Below are 18,099 nucleotides of genomic sequence, written 5' to 3'. Positions count from 1 at the left end.
GGGTCTTCGGGTAGTTGATTGACCGGCCTATATCCTGACCCAGATGTTACGAGTATCCAGATTTTACAAGTCAGGTACCCGGTTCCTAACATAAAAATTTTCATTTCCACTGCGACTAATCTGCCTGTAGAATCTAAAGCTCCATGGGCACTGAATTTAAAACGCAAACTTCACCCAAAAACGAAAAGGCATAGTAGTAGAAATTAAGCAAGCAAAAATATTGTATCTTCAAAGTTGCAGAAATTTCCTACTGCAATTGAAAAATAAGAATTCCCAGAAATATCCAAGTTCAAGGAAGAGAAAGCAGCCAAGGCAAGGACCGGAGCAAGCAAAAGATAAATCCAAGAAACAAACAACGCCAACAACTAAAAAGATAAAAACAACCCATAATTCCAAACTAAGAACTTTACTGGAATCAAATACAAGAAAAGAGAAAAGCATGATCAAAGAATTGCAGTTCTGGTAGAAAATATCTTCATTTGTACAGAAACAATTTGGAAAGACAAAAGGATATAACCGGGTATTCGGGTAACGGTACCCGAAAAAATGTTATTTTGTGACCTTAGCCCGACCCGAAAAATGTCGGATTGGATACCCGACCCAATCGAATATTTTTTAAAAATAATTACCTGGTTCTTTTAATTCGGGTCGATTGGTCAACATGGCCGGGTATTTTTTAACGCCCCTTATTTATAACTCATGTACTAAAACATAAAAAAAATACTCCTACCAAGTATAGCATTAATAGGATAAAAGATTATGCAAAATGATATGTGTTTATATTATTCGATATAAAATTAATTTATAATATATAATAAACCATTAGATGTGATCATCTTATTAATTAAGATGCAAACATGACCATACAATTCACTAACAATATCAATGTGTATACATATGCCTTGATATTGACATAACATCAAATATAAATCACATATCAACCTTTTAATCAAAGGGTTTAATCTAAAGATTAGGCTTTTTTTTTTTTTGCAATGAGAGATTAAAAAGTTAACATTACGACAATAAAAACGATGATCCGATCGTACAAACATGTGGACATGTTTTTTCGTTGGATGGTTTTTCAATGGTAATAGTTGGAGGATAGATACATTCATCACATAAAAACAATGAGATGAGAATGACCTACACTAATAGTAATCCATATTAGGCGTGAACAAAATTCGACTAAATTCGAAAAACCGATTTTTTCGATTCGATTCGACTTGAAAAAACTCGATTTGAATTGAGTTCGGGTTGTAAAATACAACTCGAATAACTCGAATTTTTTAGTAATTATTAGATTGATTTTCAAGTTTGAGTCGAATCCCTCGACTATGTATGGTACACGTGAATCATACATGAAAAATACGAAAAAAATATATATGTATTGTATATGGTTATAAAATATATGATTAATTAATTAATTATTGTTAGATATATAGGAATATTAATTTTGCATATTAATTTGTTTATATAGAGGTGCATTATTTTTCTGTGTATAGAACGATGTTGCTATTGAGTTATAGACATTTGATCTACCATTTAACGATCGCAAATCACATCATTAGCGGTTGTTGATAAATTTGATTGATGAACTAATCCACTTAAAGCCACTATATGTGGTTCAAAAATAAATTGTTTCTTTGATCGGACACTAACTGTAATTTTCAATAATATTGGAATAGTATTATTAATTCAATAATCCAACAATGCTAGTAGACACTTTTATTATGATTGTGGCACATAAAAGGATTAAAACCATGATCTTCCCCTGCTACCGTTTAATTAGAGGTGTCAGCTTCATCCTAAAAATTCAATCAGAAAAATCTGAATTTGAATTCGTTTATATTCGATTTGATAAAAAAAATTAGAGGCCGGATTCATTGATCAGAAGATCAACATAGTTTGGTTTCCAATCAATCCAATGATTAAAAATGGTGGCTCAAAAGGATTTAACTTTTTAGTTTCGATTAGGATTTGAGAAGATTAGAAGGTTATCTAACGAGTGTAAACCAAAGAAAAGAAAGAGAATAAGAAAAAGATGAGAAGTTTGGTTATCTTTTCAACTAAAAAACCATCAAACTAAAATACAAGGAAATGACATGATGGTCTAATAGAAACTAAACGTTAAAATTTTATGATATGTTATTGTTAATCAGAAATGACCATCCAGTTCAGTTGGTAGAGCACAAGGTTCTTAACCTTGAGGTCGTGAGATCGAGTCCCACGGAGGGTATTTCATAATTCGTAGGTCTCTTACGGAAGCTACTCTCAACCTGGTGTTGGGGGTAGCCTACTATCTTACCTCCCCCTTACTCCCAATATATATTGGAAAAAGGGACAACCATTTTTATTGTTAATCATCCAATCAACTAGAAATTAAAATATTTTTATCTTCTGGTTAAATGGAGCCTTTCCATCATTGGGATTGATTGGCGACCACTTCATTCATTGAAAACTTTAGCTTTTGTGACGACTGTCAAATTTGGAAAATTAGATTTTTTTTAGGGAAAGATTTTAACATGTTGTCGCAACAGTACCTCGGGTGGTTACAAGTTCACGTTTCGAATTGGATCGTGTGTGATGGAGTCGTCGTCGGTTTTTTAGATTAGGTAGTTCGGACACCTTAAACCTACCATTTTACTGGTCTACGTCTTACCATAGAATTGTCAAATTTAGGAGTCGATTACAAATGAGTAAGGATGATCACCCTCGAATTGCCTTTTCGATACCAACACGATTATAGGATATCTTAATTGTGAAAATTTGAGGTTTAGGCAAAAATTTAAAGATTGATCCAAATTACTTAACTTTAAGAATTTGTTACATTAAGAAAAAGTAAATTACGACAAAAAGAACTTGTTTAAGTCTAGTATACATTAGCAATGCAAAAGAGTTGCATATACCAAATAAAATAGCAATAAAATTAAAACATAGTAAATATGTGTGTGTGTATATACAAAAAAATAAAATTACTGCAAATAATTAAAAATTAAAGAAAGAAAAATATTAATTTTTTTAAGAAGAAAAAGATATTCCGTATTACGCTGAATAAAAAATGAAAAGATAATTGAAATCTAAAAAAATTAAGAAAAAAAGTAAAAAAAAAATAGAAAAGAATCAATGGCGTGCTTCAACGGAATTAAATATTTAACTTATGACAAAAGTGGGAAAAAATCAAAGTGAAATAAAATAGGGTAAACTACATACAAGACCTAAGGATATGATTTAGGGATTTTAGGTATTTTGGAGTTTTTTTATAATTTTTGAGATATTATGGTTTTTTTATAAATATAATAATATTTTTTTAAAAATAAATTTCAAAATCACCATATTGTAACACGTGTTACTTGACGGAGGAAATTACCGTCGTTGACGGCCCGAGTTTGAAACGTTAGGCACCTGGATTGGTCAAAAAATAGTTTAGACACCTATTCGAGAATTTAAGTATAATTTAGACCCTTATTGGTAATAAGCCTAATATAATTTACCCTTTAATTTAAATCAAATTAATTCCAAAATTTAAATCAAACAACATGACGTATAACGGTATTATCCCAGGTTGACATATTCCACAATTTGCCTTGCAACATAGCGACAAATAAAGCTTTAAAAGTAATATAGGTCTCTCTTTATGTAGCAACGTAGCTTTTGAATTTTTTTTTTCATATCAACAAAGCAACCTTTCCAGAACGAACTGAAATAAATAATTAAAAATTAGATTATGTCGTACTGATGGTATAATGAAAAAAAATATTTTATATTTTCAAATTTTATTTCATAATAATCGTTTAAAAAATAAAAAAAATTGTGTACAAATTTATAGTAGGAACATATGTAATCATCATGGAATTGTATAATAGTTTTTATACGAATTAAATTAAAACCTAAACAAAAAATTGTTCAATATAATAATTTCTTTTTCTTCTTGTTTTGTATTCGTTGAATGGGGTCGTCTTCATTTAAAAATAAAAAATTAAAATCCTGAGAAAATGGGGTTGTTTCCGGAAAGGCGGACTAATATACAGTTAATATACGGTGTTACTAAATACATTAAAATATATTTGATAAATTCGGTTTAGCGTTACTGGAAATATTGAGTAATAATAATGTAATAGGTGTAAATCATGAAGAAATATTAAAAAATTTGGCAACCGGCAAACTTAGCTTGTCGGTTTGTGTCGATACTTTATAAAAATATATTGATCCATAATAATATAATTGGTAAAAAATAACAAAACCGGCCTATAAATGACAAAACAGGTAAAGAGCTACCGGATATATTGAAAGTGTCAATACTTTATAAAAATATATTGATCCATAATAATATAACAGGTAAAAAAATGACAAAACCGATCTATAAATGACAAAATAGGTAAAGCGCTACCGGATATATTGAAAGTGTCGATACTTTATAAAAATGTATCGATCCATAACAATATAACAGGTAAAAAAATAACAAAATCGGTCTATAAATGACAAAACAGGTAAAGCGCTACCAGATATATTGAAAGTGTCGATACTTTATAAAAATGTATCGATCTATAACAATATAACAGGTAAACAAATGACAAAACCGGTCTATAAATGAAAAAGCAGGTAAAGCGCTACCTGATATGTTGATAGTGTCGATACTTTATTATAAGTATCGACACTTTTAGAATTTAAAAGAGAATAAGTTATAGCGCTAATAAAGTGTCGATACTTTATAAAAATGTATCGATCCATAATAATATAATAGGTAAAAATATGACAAAACTGGTCTCGAAATGACAAAACCGGTAAAGCGCTACCGGATATGTTGAAAGTGTCGATACTTTATTATAAGTATTGACACTTTTAAAATTTAAAAGAAAAGAAGTTATAGCGCCAATAAAGTGTCCATACTTTATAAAAATGTATCGATCCCTAACAATATAACAGGTAAAAATATGACAAAACCGGTCTCGAAATGACAAAACCGGTAAAGAACTACTAGATATGTTGAAAGTGTTGATACTTTATTATAAGTATCGACACTTTTGGAATTTAAAAGAGAATAAGTTATAGCACCGATAAAGTGTCGATACTTTATAAAAAATGTACCGATCTATAACAATATAACAAGTAAAAATATGACAAAATCGGTCTCGAAATGACAAAATCGGTAATAAAAAAATGTGCTTGTGTGGTCATTTTTATTTCAGAATTTTCATTTTTTAATACAAAAAGTTGGATATTTTAAGCAAAACTCAATAAGAAATCCACCATGTTATAAGTTTCTCAAAGAACAAAAACCCAAAAACAAACATCTCTCAACGCAAACTTATGATATACTCTTATTATCTCTATAGGATAAAGTTAGGTCAGTTTTAGTTTTATTTTTTTGTTGGGATTTTGTGTCATTGAAAATGTTGATTGAAGAACTCAAACTGGTGCACGCATAAGTGTCGATGCATTTATGAAAAGTATCGATCCAAAAAACATCGAAATCAATAATTATTATGTAACAGGTAAATTTACAATGTAACCGGTAAAAATATACTAGTTAATTAGCAAATAGGTTTACATTATGTATCGACACTCTTTAAATATGTGTCGATACTTTTTTCCCAAAATGAAAGCACAACGAGGTGCACGCATAAAGTATCGATACATTTAAAATTGTATCAATCCCAAAAACATCAAAACCGATAATTATAATGTAATAGGTAAATTTGTAATGTTACCGATTTAAATATATCTGTTTAGTTAGAAAATATGTCAATATAAGCGTTACCTATTATATTATATAAGCGCTACCTAATATATTATTGTACTTGATAATGTTAAATGATATAACATAACCGGTCTAAATTTTAATCGGTTACTTGTTTAACATGTCACACCGTTTTTTAACCGTTTTTAAGCGTCGTATAACAGAAGTTCTCTAGAAAATGAGGTTTGACTAAACTAATATTATTCATCTGTGATAGATTAAATAATAATGAATTCTAGAAGAATAAAATTGTCGTGTTTTTTTGCCGAATGTTATTAACAACTTTGGCTTCTTCACCTGCCTTTAATGTTAGTGCACATGGAGGGGTCTTCCATTGCAGCCCTTTTTCTGAAAATATTATTTAATAATATTTAAATATTAATTGAATGTCGATAAAAGTATTTAACAGGAATCAAATCTAGATGACATAAATATATAATATCACAATTATTCATATATTATTATCTAGTTTTAAAATATTTTTTTAGTGTTAAGAAATAAAAAAAAAACATAATTAATCCCTATCTCCTACATGCGGGGAGGTACGGGTGACAACCCTAATATATTTCATTATTTAAAAGTATAAAATTTAAATAAAATTTGAAGTCCTTAATTAGTGTGATGTGAATCTCTTGAGACATTGTTTATAATGGACCAATACATGCAATTCTGTCACCAAGAGTACATGCCACGTCAACTACCTAAACACTATTATCGCGTCACTAGCAGGACCACTAGTTCCTTGGTGCTTCCCGGCCATAATAAACAAATAATTAGGCGTAAGCTTCACGTATTTATATTTAATAAACTTAATATACACACACGTTTATACCTGATTAGTGAAACTGATAAATTACTCTTACAATATGCATATTGGTTTCATCAACAAACATTGAGAAGCTAATACGAATTCATTGTCACTCAATCATAAAAGAAAATATAATTCTTTTCCAAAATCTGATTGGTATATAAAATAAAAATAGTTCTGAAAATATTTATCTTAAATTACTTTATATTATTGAAAAACACTGATAAGTTAACATATTAACATAGAATTTTGTTTGTGCATAGAGAGAGAGAGACGATGAAATTAACAAAAAATAGCTAACCAACATTGACAAAGGAACTAAACACAACCCTCTTTTCTTCATCCCAATATCAATTTTAAGTTCCTTTTCTTCTTCTTCTTCAACAATCTGATTCTGGGAATAGCTTTTTGAACCATTAATTTCCTTCACCTATAAAATCAGCAATTTCCGGTATCAATAAGTTAGGTCAACTTTCTAACAAAAGAAAACACTAATAAATATTCTTTTAAATATATAAGTATAATTACCAGGGAACTATGCATTTGATCTTCTTCTTCCTCTCTTTTTCTAGGATTCATATCATTTGATTTGAAGTTACTTCTAACCTACTAAAAAAATTATGAGACCACTACTTTTAAGCATCAAATCAAGATAAAAGCAATATCGAAGTTTAAAAAATGCAGAAAAACGTGTGTTATTGGCACCTGCGGACTATTAACAGGAGAACTAGCAGTATCCTCCAAAGAATCATCCTCACAGATTTTCTTGGTTCCTGTTTTCTTGAACCTCAATTTGTTGGGAACTGTCGAAGGGCAGGCCAACACACGACGGTCTTCGTGGCATATTATACGCGGCGCGACAGCCGTCGTGGCGGCATCGGAGATCAAGGAAGAGCCGCAACTGAAACCAGGAGAGTAGGTTTTTGGATGATGAGAATGATTGGAGAAATCTTGAAAGTAAGCAGTCCACCCACTTTCTTCGGCTGACTCCTTGGTTGTTGCAGTTGTTGTTCCTTTGGAAGCAACGGATTTGTGTGTTGATGAAGTAATAGATTTATTCTCCATTAATCTAACAAGACTAGAGATTAGAGATTTTAGGTTTAGTTTCTTGGGGAAGAAAAGATGGAGAGGCTCTTAATCATGGGTGTGTGTATATATATATATATATATATATAGATTAATTCTGAAAATAATATAGAGAAAATGGAACCCACAATGCAGAAGAATCTTGGTGTAGCCAAGGTGGGCCGATGGAAGTCAAAAGCAGCGGTTACAACACAATATTACAATTTATAACTCATAGTTTCCTCAAACAATATTTAATGTATCAACGGTTTATGATTTTATACATTATTAACGATTCACCATCATAAAAGTTTAATAAATGCACGAATTATCTTATCTCAGTGAGTAAAAGAATTGTTGTTGTTCCTAGAGGTTATGTATTTGAGCACCAACCATTGTAACTAGGTGATTGAGCGTTCATTGTCAAATAGTTGAGAGGATTTAGAAGATATAATGCTTTGCAATCACCTTAATTTGTTGAAGATTTATAAAATTATGTCATGAACTCATTGAGTAACCTAAGTGGTAAATGAAATGTTATTCTCCTTAAAGGACCTAGGTTCGAGCAATTGCGTCTGCATGGTGTGTGATATCAATAGTTAAGACAAATTATGAATAGATATTATCTTGTATTCATTCAATTTTGGAAATAATGTGTTTGATTGAGCCAAATTCAATTAATGTTGGGTTTTTTATACCAATAATGCTGAAAGTTGGACTTAAGATCAAAAGGTTTGAACTAATAAAGCAAACCCCACCTAATGTTTAGTGGATAACATTTGCTTGCTCTTTCTCTCCTTTGATTAGATGTAATTGTACATACTTGTGCATGATTAAATGTAAACATAATTTTCTGGGTGATGTAGTACTAACTGGTTCGATGACAAGAACTTTTTCTTCCTTTCTCTCATATACGTTGATCGTGCTTATAATTTTAAAGGTGCGTGATCTAAAATTATTGAGTGTTCTCAGAAATAAAAGAGATGTTGTTTACTCTAAAGATCTTGAATTCAAATAGTTGTATGTGTATATAAGACGAATATATTATCAATTATTAATAAAAATCCTGCACACGTATATCTCTTAAGAATCTAAATATGCCGGCAAACTTGACAGAATTTTTGGGTTGTCTCTAGGGGTGTTTGCGCCTCTTGATCATGAGAGGTATTTGGGCTTGCTGTCCTTGGTATGTCATAGTAAAAAGGTGATTTATTAAAACACGCTAGTATTATTAAAAATAAAAGTATTTAAAATTATAATAAGAGTTTATAATTATCTTTGTAAACTAAATATATAATTTGGACATTTTTCTATAACATTGAAACTAGTCACTTTAGATCATATAAGGACCACAAATGAAAAAAGTTAAAAATCCAACCAAAGGACTCAAACAAAAAAATAGATATAAACTAATTTGATTGCATCGGCAAACGAACCATGAAAGGAAATTATGCTATTGAAAGACCATCAAGAATCGCAAATCAGAGTTGAGCGTCTTGAGAAACTATTCACGAACGTAAAATCGTGCATCCAAATTCAATCTGAGGGTCCATAACATGAAAGATCAACAGGATTACAAATTGGCATAATTTTGATCAGTCGTGACATCGTCAAATCTAACCATGACAAAACATAAAGAAAACGAAAAATATGTCACAAAGGGAGAGAAAAACGCGCCACAAAGACAAAATTATTTTTATTAAAAAACTAAAAAATGAAATAAAGAAAAAAAGAAGAACCAACGGTCGACAACCAGCATCAATACTGGTATCTGGTATCGTCGTTGACTAAACAAATTTCTAAAGAAATTTGAAACTTTTAGTCCAAAATGATTAGGGGTTTTATGATTTTGTTGCATAGTTTTGATATTTATTTCGAAGTTTCAATTTAGAGGTGTTAAAGTGTTTTTAAAATTGATTTGAGATTGTGATGCTATTACTTAAAAGTGAACGAATCTTGTATCTTTAAATCATATTTAAAAGTCATCTAACGATTAAATCTACATTCATTGTGATTTACAAATAAATTCTTTAACACTCAACTATTAATCATACTAAAAAATTCTAAAAAATGCATTAAATATTTCATTCTATCCCCTGTATCATATATATCAAAATCCAATAAACATAAATCCAGTTTAAAATCCATAATTCATATTGGGATGAATTGATGTTGGGCTGTGTCCATCAAACATAGTTAAGTGGTGGTTTTTTTGCCTCAATATCCCAAAATAAAAATAAAAATAGTCCAATAGGGCATGTGAAAGTTTATTTTGGGATCAACAGCATTTGCTACGGTGATTAAAAACTCATCACGTCGAGGTGATGAATTTTAATAAAAAATATTTTTTTATTTAAACTTTTATTCTATTGTGATAAAATTTAATAAAAAATTATATTTTATTAAAATTAATCACATTGACGTGACGAGTTTTATGAATACCATAAAAAAATATTGTAGAGCCCAAAATAAAATTGTCTTTGCCTTACTTTGTCAATTTTTTTTGGATTGTGTTATTGGACCCAAAAAAACCTAGTTTAGTGCACCAAATTTTGATATGTGATATTGGGCTTGATTTATTAATGACAGTGACGTAGTACGCTTGATTTATTAATGACAGTGACATGTACATGTTCAATGGGCTGCGATCAGTAATTCAATTTCGCTATGCCCAATTTTTATATAAAGTTTGGACCAGCAGATTTTATGCACAACTTAATATGCATATATATTATGTTGTATTATGCCAATAATTATAGTCTCTAGGCTTGATTTCTGTATTCGAAGACTAACAATTTTATTTTACTCTAAAAAAATTATAAGATAGTATATGTTCAAAATTTTCTTTAATTATTGGTAAAACGTATATACCCTACAAAGATCGTTGCTCGAATCTAGAATATCTAAAAAGAATAATATACTTTTAACCACTAAGATCACTTGATGATTTATTTTTATTAATTGTATGATAAATATATATATACACGTTGAGAAAATTTATGAAATTTAGGTTGTACAAATTCAAGAAAACCTGGAATTCAATCGAAGTTGCCAGGGAGGAAAGTTTCAACTTGGAAGCAAACAAAAGGAAATAACTTAGGGTTGACTAGTTAATTATTTTAGGCGGCTAAATAAAGAAGAAAAAAAGGCATTTTTCAATAGCATCGGTTGACTGTTATTGACTTGAAACCAATACAACCCATAATAAATTTAGGGTTTTAATGTATTGACCTCCAAGCCTCATCATTTTCTCCTCTTTCTTTTTTCACGTTCTAATATTTAATGGGCAATACTGAAGGTGTAGGACTTGAGCCAACTTGTCTTTGGTATTGGCATAGCCTTCGATGAAAGCAACAACGTGACCCCATGAATGATACTGCTCCGGCACCATCTGCAAGCTCGCCACTGGCCCTACACCCTTACCTTGCGTTTCTTTTTTATTACGACTTCCCTTCTTCATATTAATACATACATAATTTGTTATTATCATGGTTATCAAAATCGGACCGGACCGGCCGGTTCAACCAGTTAAACCGAGAACTAATTACCTGTCCGGTCTGATCAGCTTTCAAAATCAGTTTTGTAATAAGCCGACAGAAAATCGGTAAAACCGGTGTGAACTTGCTGAAAACTGGCAAAACCAATGTGAATCGCTGTTTTTTTTTCTTTTTAAAAGAATTAAATCAAACGATGTCGTTTGTTAAACAAGCTGAATCGAACTCGAGTATTGCTAAGCTCAACTCGAACTCGAAAACTTTAAAAGTAAGCTCAACTCGACTAAAAAACTCACGAGCTAAAAATTATCAAGCTCAGCTGAAACTCGAACTCGAAAAGGCTCGAACTCAAAAAAAATTCAGAAGCTCGATTGAAGCCTGAAATTCGAGTTCGATTGAAGCGAAAGAATAGTTCGCTCTATGCTCAACACAAGGCTCCATGATTTTGAATGCCAAATTACCTCTATTATTTATAGAAGTCAGTTGGGATGCTCTTCTATATTTCTTAGCCATGTGAGATTGTTTTGTTCTCTTATTTTTTCTCTTCTATGCTCTTTAGACGTTTTTCTGTAGTTCTGTGTATATTAATATTACTTTGAATATTATGTAAAATTTAAAAAAATATTATTTTATATAAACTGGTTAAACCACGGTTAAACCAGTGAACTAGAGAACCATTACCTTCACCGGTTTAAGGTTCGGTCCGGTTTTAAAAACACTGGTTATTATCATTATGCTAGTCCACAACTGAATTAAGGAAAATGTTGAAAGAAAACAAAACCAATCGGAAAAAATAAGTATTCTCAAGATTAAATAGGAATATACTAGGGTATTTTCAAGATTAATTAAGAAGATGGGTAGGGATACATATACAATTTTGTGGATTTCGAACCGTACATTTTTTAATTTGAGCGGATATAGGTAAAAGTTTAGTGGACAGTGGACGGGTGTAGATGTAAAAAGTCATATCTGTCATGGGTAAGTGAGCAGTTTAAGACCTTATCCTCCCACATTCGCTCGTCCACTAACTACCTACCATATAAATTTTGGACAATTATGAATTTATATATAATTTTAGAGACTATTATGTTAATCTTAAGATTTTATAGGACATTACTTGTAATTTAACCAAATGTTAGGGTATGAACATTTTAGAATTGAAGATCATCGTTTTTCCTATCTCAATTTAACAGATATGAGCAAATATAGACGAGTACGAAATGAATAGTAAATATCTAGTTGGATAGTGGGGGTGGAGTTGATTTGAGAATGTACCTGCATGGACAGATGTGGAATTAAAATTTTACCTGTCTTAAATGATGGGTAGATGATGAACATGAAAATATTAGATGGGTATAGAAATGGGAAAGGAGAAATCTACACCCGCCCACCCATTTACCATCCTTAAGATGGGGTGATTTACATAATAATCAGTAAGTAATTTTTTTAGATTTTTTTTAAAGTTACCATCTAAATTAGTTGATGACATCACTACAACAAAATGGGTTTATAACGGCATTTTTAGCGACGTTTTTAGAATAAATTCCGCTAAAAACTATATTTCAGTGGCATTTTTATACAAACGCCGCTATAAACTCGTAGTTTTTATACAAACGCAGCTATAGACTCGTACTTTAGTGGCATTTTTATACAAACGCCGCTAAATACTCGTACTTTAGTGGCGTTTTTATACAAACACTGCTATAGACTCGTACTTTAGTGACGTTTTTATTCAAATATCGCTATAGACTCGTGATTTAGTGGCGTTTTTATACAAACGCCGCTAAAGAGTTTTTTAGGAGAAAATAACTTCAATGACCGAAAATGCCTTATAATATACGATTTAACGAACTTTTTTTGGATTTGCGAAAATGACCAACAAATTCGCAACGCGAACTCCAATTTCGCAACTCAGTTTCCAAATTCGCATTGCGATTTTTCAAATTCGCAACACTGAATTTCAAATTCGCAACTCGATTTCTGAATTCGCAACGCGAATTTTGTTTTCGCAACTCAATTTTCGAATTCGCAACACGAATTTTAATTTCGCAACAGGTTTTAGTTTCACAACACAAATGTTTTGGGTATATAACTATGCAGCAACAACAACTCATAACCTAAATCCCTAAATCGCAACTCATTCCATCTCCATCTATCACTCTTTCCGGCGACATCCGTTCCTATATCTAACGACATCCTTCCCAATCTCTAATTTTTTTTACATAATTTTATTTCTATATAATTTTTCAATGATTTCTCTCCCAAATTATCAACTATCAACTTAATAAAGGTATGATTTTCTCTAAGTTAGTGATGATATGTAGTTTATAGCTCATTTTTTTTAGTAAATTAATTTACAATTTGTAGAATAAAATCATCTAACGTCGATCATGTTTGGATAGATTTGTGTTTTGGAGGGTCATGGGAGAATGTTCATGGTGTTTTACAATATATGCATTTACCCATGAATCTTCAACTAAAACTGTCATTAAAAAAGTTAACTTATGAAACTCTAATGTTATGTGTTGCAAAGAAATTGAATTTAGAGCCTCTAAGTGGATTTAGGCTATCTTATCAGAGAAAAGGTAAAGTTTATTTGTTAACCGATAATGAAGATGTTGAACGATTCATTGCTTACATTAGTGTTTCACAAGAAGATGATGTTACATTGTATGTTGTTGAACCTAGAAGTAGTGAAGATGGGTCAGTAGCGGGTAGTAATCAACTAAGTTCTTCAACCCCAGTTTATAGAGCTCACAATGTACAACGTTGTTATTAACCTCAAAATTTAATGGTTCCACCACAATTTCATCACCAAGAAAATTTTGTTTCACCACATTTCCAATACCAAACACAATCTCAAAACCCACAACCTTTTCTTAATCCAAATCCCAATCAACTTTCAGCACCAAATTTCGGTTTTCGTATTGACCAGTTAGACGATTATGAGCCAACAGAAAAAATTATGAGTACTAGTCAGTATTCGAAATTTGATCTTGGTCAATACCCGGACTTTGATCTTGGTCAATAATTGGATTTTGATGATGTTTCAAAAGAAGAAACAGACCCTGCATGAAATGATTTTGATATTGGTCAATACCCGAATTTTGATGATGAAACAGCCGCTGCCGAGGAAGATGTTGTTGATAATAATGAGGAGGAAGTTACGACTGTGAATGAACATATTGAACATCCATTATGTAATTCATATAACCCTGAAGAAGAAAAATAAGAAGAAGAAGAAGTCCCCGAAGAAAAGAAAAATAAGAAAATGCCACGGGAGTATAACTGGAATATGCCAGAATTACTTCAGCTACAGGAAGAAGAGTTGGTAAAAATAGCAGTTGATTGTTACACAAAAGTTATTCGTATCAAGAAAGATGATTTTTTGATACAAATGAAGACTTGAAGATAGCTTAGTATACGAAATGTGTGGAAGATGGCTATCAACTAAAAGTTAACAAATCAAGCAAAGATCGTTTCGAAACAAATTATATGATTGACAAAAACTGTACGTGGCTTATGATTGCAAAGAGGATAAAAGATTGAGAAATGTTTCAAGTTAAGACTTTTATTGATAAACATACATGTTCAAGAACCCATGTTTTTCCTCACCATAGACAGGCAAACAAAACGGTGTTGGGTGGTTTTCTGGCTGAGTTAATTTTTTGAATGATAGGGTATATCGGGGACATGAAATTATGACTGACATGAATGCTCGGTTCAAGATTAGTATCTCATATTCTCAAGCTTGGAGAGCCAAATGTTATGCCTTGGAATTGTTAAGGGGGTCTCCAGAGGCATCGTTTGCCCAACTGCAAGCTTATTGTCACAATTTAAAGTTAAAAAATCCTGGGTCGGTAACTCATATCAAAACAGATAGAGATGGACGCTTTGAGTTGTTGTTTATCGCCATTGGTGATGCGGTTAGTAAATCAATATAATTTTGTTGACTCATTTTTGTTAGCATTTTTGTTAGTTACATGCATTTCACATTTAAATGATTATATCTTGTGTATATTATTTTGTAGATTCGTTCGTTTATTAATTGCATGTGCCCAGTTATTGTAGTTGACAGAGCACATTTGAAAGGTCGATACCTTGGAGTAAACTTATTAGCAATAGCCATGAATGCTAACAATGGGATATTGCCAATAGCTTACGGGGTTGGCAAATCTGAAACCTCTTATTCATGGACATGGTTTATGGGGTATCTTAGGGATTACATAGGTCCTATTAGCAATCTGGCAATCATATCCGATAGGGCAAACTCAATTGACAACGCTGTTAGAAGGTGTTTCCCATATGCTTTTCATGGACTTTATGTTGTTCATTTGTACAGAAATCTAAAATCAAGGTCTGTTGGTATAAAAAATCACAAATGAACATACTGGAAGGTTGTAAAAGCTTATCGGGAAGTGGATTTTAATAAGCATATAAATTGTTTAAGACTTGTTTTGCCTCAATGTGCTCAAACACTAGAAGATGTCGGGTTTGAAAGATGGTCAAGAGTACATCAACTTGGAGCAAGATATGGTTTCATGACGTCTAATAGTGCAGAATAAATCAACGCTCTAAGTCGTCATTCCCGGAAATTACCCATTACTATGTTAATGGAGTTTTTTCGAGCCTCTATTCAACAGTGGTACTACAAGAAAAGAAACCATGTAGGTATTATTTCTTTAAATTTGTAACTTATCATATATTTTACTAAGTATTATTTATTTAAATTTACATGATGGACTGAAAAAAAGATAACGAAACGTGTTGTGAAGTCAACGTCATGGAGAGTTGAACTATGTTCAAACACTTTGTTTGAAGTATTGGATAATAACTTAAATTGTCTTGTCGATCTAAATGCAAAGACGTGTAGTTGTATGAAATGGCAAACATCTGGTTATCCGTGTGGCCATGTTATAAAAGTTGCTCTTCATCTAAACCAAGATGATTTAAGCGCATACGCTATGGATATTGCTACACTACATAAGTATATCGACAGACTTGTGCCGAGATTGTCTACCCTATTCCACATCCTTCTGAGTGGGACATACCGATAACTTACAAACAGTTTTACCACCAGTCATGGATAGCATGCTACCTGGCCGACCAAATAATCACGATCGTATACCGTCTAAGGGTAAAGAGAAGAGGATATCGATATGTAGTCGGTGCAAGGAAAGTGGTCATACAAGGTTGACCTGTGGATCACCAGTGCCATCACAATCATCTTTTCCTCTACCAAAATATGGATCCTCATCAAAATCCAAAGCTCATATGGTGCCAAGCAAAAGGAAATCAAAATTCCAATCAAAATCCCAATCACAACCGGCTTCACCTTTTGAGACTTATTAACTTAGGTGATTTTTAAATGCAAACGTTGTATTATGTGTATTTTATGTGTGAATGCATACATTTCAGTTAGACATTCATTAGTAACTTGAGTTTGAACATTGCTATGATCTGTTCAGTTGTTATCACTTATCAGATTGTTGTCTGTTATCTTTTTTAAGGTTTTTTCCTTGAATTCGCAACGCGAAAGTCAAATTCACGTTGTGATTTTTTGTTGCGATTGTTGCGAAAGTCAAATTTGCAACGCGAAAGTCAAATTCGCAATATGAAAGTCAAATTCGCAACGTGAAAGTCAAATTCGAAACGCGAAATCGCAACGCGAATTTGATTTTCGCAACCATCGCAACGTGAATTTGACTTCCGCGTTGCGAATTTGATTTTTTGCATTACGAAAGTGTACCTTCAACAGGCGTTTTTTGCCTTCAACATAATGCAGATTGAAATTTAAAACAACAAATCAACTTTTACAAATCAATTAAACAAACAAAAAATAAGAATTATTTACACATCAATTAAACAAATCAACTTTTACAAATCAACTTTTACAAATCAACTAAACAAGCAAAAAATAATTCTTATTTCCTTATCAATTAAACAAATCAATTTTTACAAATCAACTTTTACAAATCAATTAAACAAGCAAAAAAAGCGTACCCCAGACAGTTGTTTATGCACAAATACATCAATTTCACACAGCTCACTTCAGGATTAACCTAGAGAAACCAAACATTTGCTCAAACAACACTTTCTACACATCTAAAACCAACAAACAGCAAATTATTGAATTCTAGGTACTTAACCAAACATTTTCAAACCATCAAAGAGTATATATGTTAACAACACTTGCTCAAACTTACCAATTGTTTATGCACACTTTCAGCACGCGAATGCAGATAGGCAACATCTCACATATATCGCTCTAGCCATAAAATGCCGAAACCACAAGCCTACTGCACCTCTATCTCTATCTGTGGGAGGTAGAAACTGTTTACTTCCTATCGTCAAACGTTTCAAGCACATGCATACGAGAGGACCACAATCCCCTCTGGCTCCCTCCGTTTGTTGTGGCGCGGTCTCGTCTCTGATCATTGTAACTTTGAACTTCTTTGGCTTCTTGTTTCCAGAATTAGTCCAATAATCAATCGTATCCAAGTATTTAGCCAAATGAGCTCTCCATCCCCTACAAATAATATCTCTCAAATCAGACAATAGTATATAATTCAACATGCTGTCATATACTATCATCTTTAAGGATGGGAGCTGAAGCTCGATGAGAAGCCAATGACGACGTTTCAAAACAGGGATAAACACCTACAATCATAAATAATAATTCAATTGCGAACATCAAATTTTTATTTATGAACAGCTTTAAAATATTCAAAAATAAATACTAACCTTATCGACCTCCCACCACGCAGGATAAAGTTTAGCTTTTCCATTACCCAACACATATGAAGTGTCTCTCTGATCCTTCAAGTGAGCTACGTGAAAAGACGTTGGCATAATAGTCCATCGCATATTTTTTATTTTCTTCAATTTCCTTATTATCAGAAGACGTGACACCCATGCATCAATATGTTGTTTTATAAAAAAATACATATATTAGTGAATTTCATAAATTTTAAAAAAAAAATTAATCAAAATGC

General features: G+C 31.7%; 1 protein-coding gene across 1 annotated transcript; it reads right to left on the bottom strand.

Annotated features, from left to right (window-relative positions):
* Positions 1-203: 203 nt before the first annotated feature.
* LOC120178966 (vascular-related unknown protein 1-like) lies at positions 204-7,661 on the bottom strand. Its single transcript, XM_039184712.1, has 4 exons — positions 7,251-7,661; positions 7,074-7,151; positions 6,787-6,975; positions 204-365 (listed from the first exon to the last, which is right to left on the bottom strand). Exons 1-4 carry the CDS (start codon positions 7,608-7,610, stop codon positions 204-206), a joined length of 789 nt encoding a protein of 262 aa, XP_039040643.1. The 5' UTR covers positions 7,611-7,661.
* Between the last annotated feature and the right edge of the window lie 10,438 nt (positions 7,662-18,099).

Source organism: Hibiscus syriacus, unplaced genomic scaffold, assembly GCF_006381635.1.
Source record: "Hibiscus syriacus cultivar Baekdansim isolate YM2019G1 unplaced genomic scaffold, ASM638163v2 tig00112383_pilon, whole genome shotgun sequence".
Lineage (NCBI taxonomy): Eukaryota > Viridiplantae > Streptophyta > Magnoliopsida > Malvales > Malvaceae > Hibiscus > Hibiscus syriacus.
This window is presented reverse-complemented; position numbering and strand designations above follow the sequence as displayed.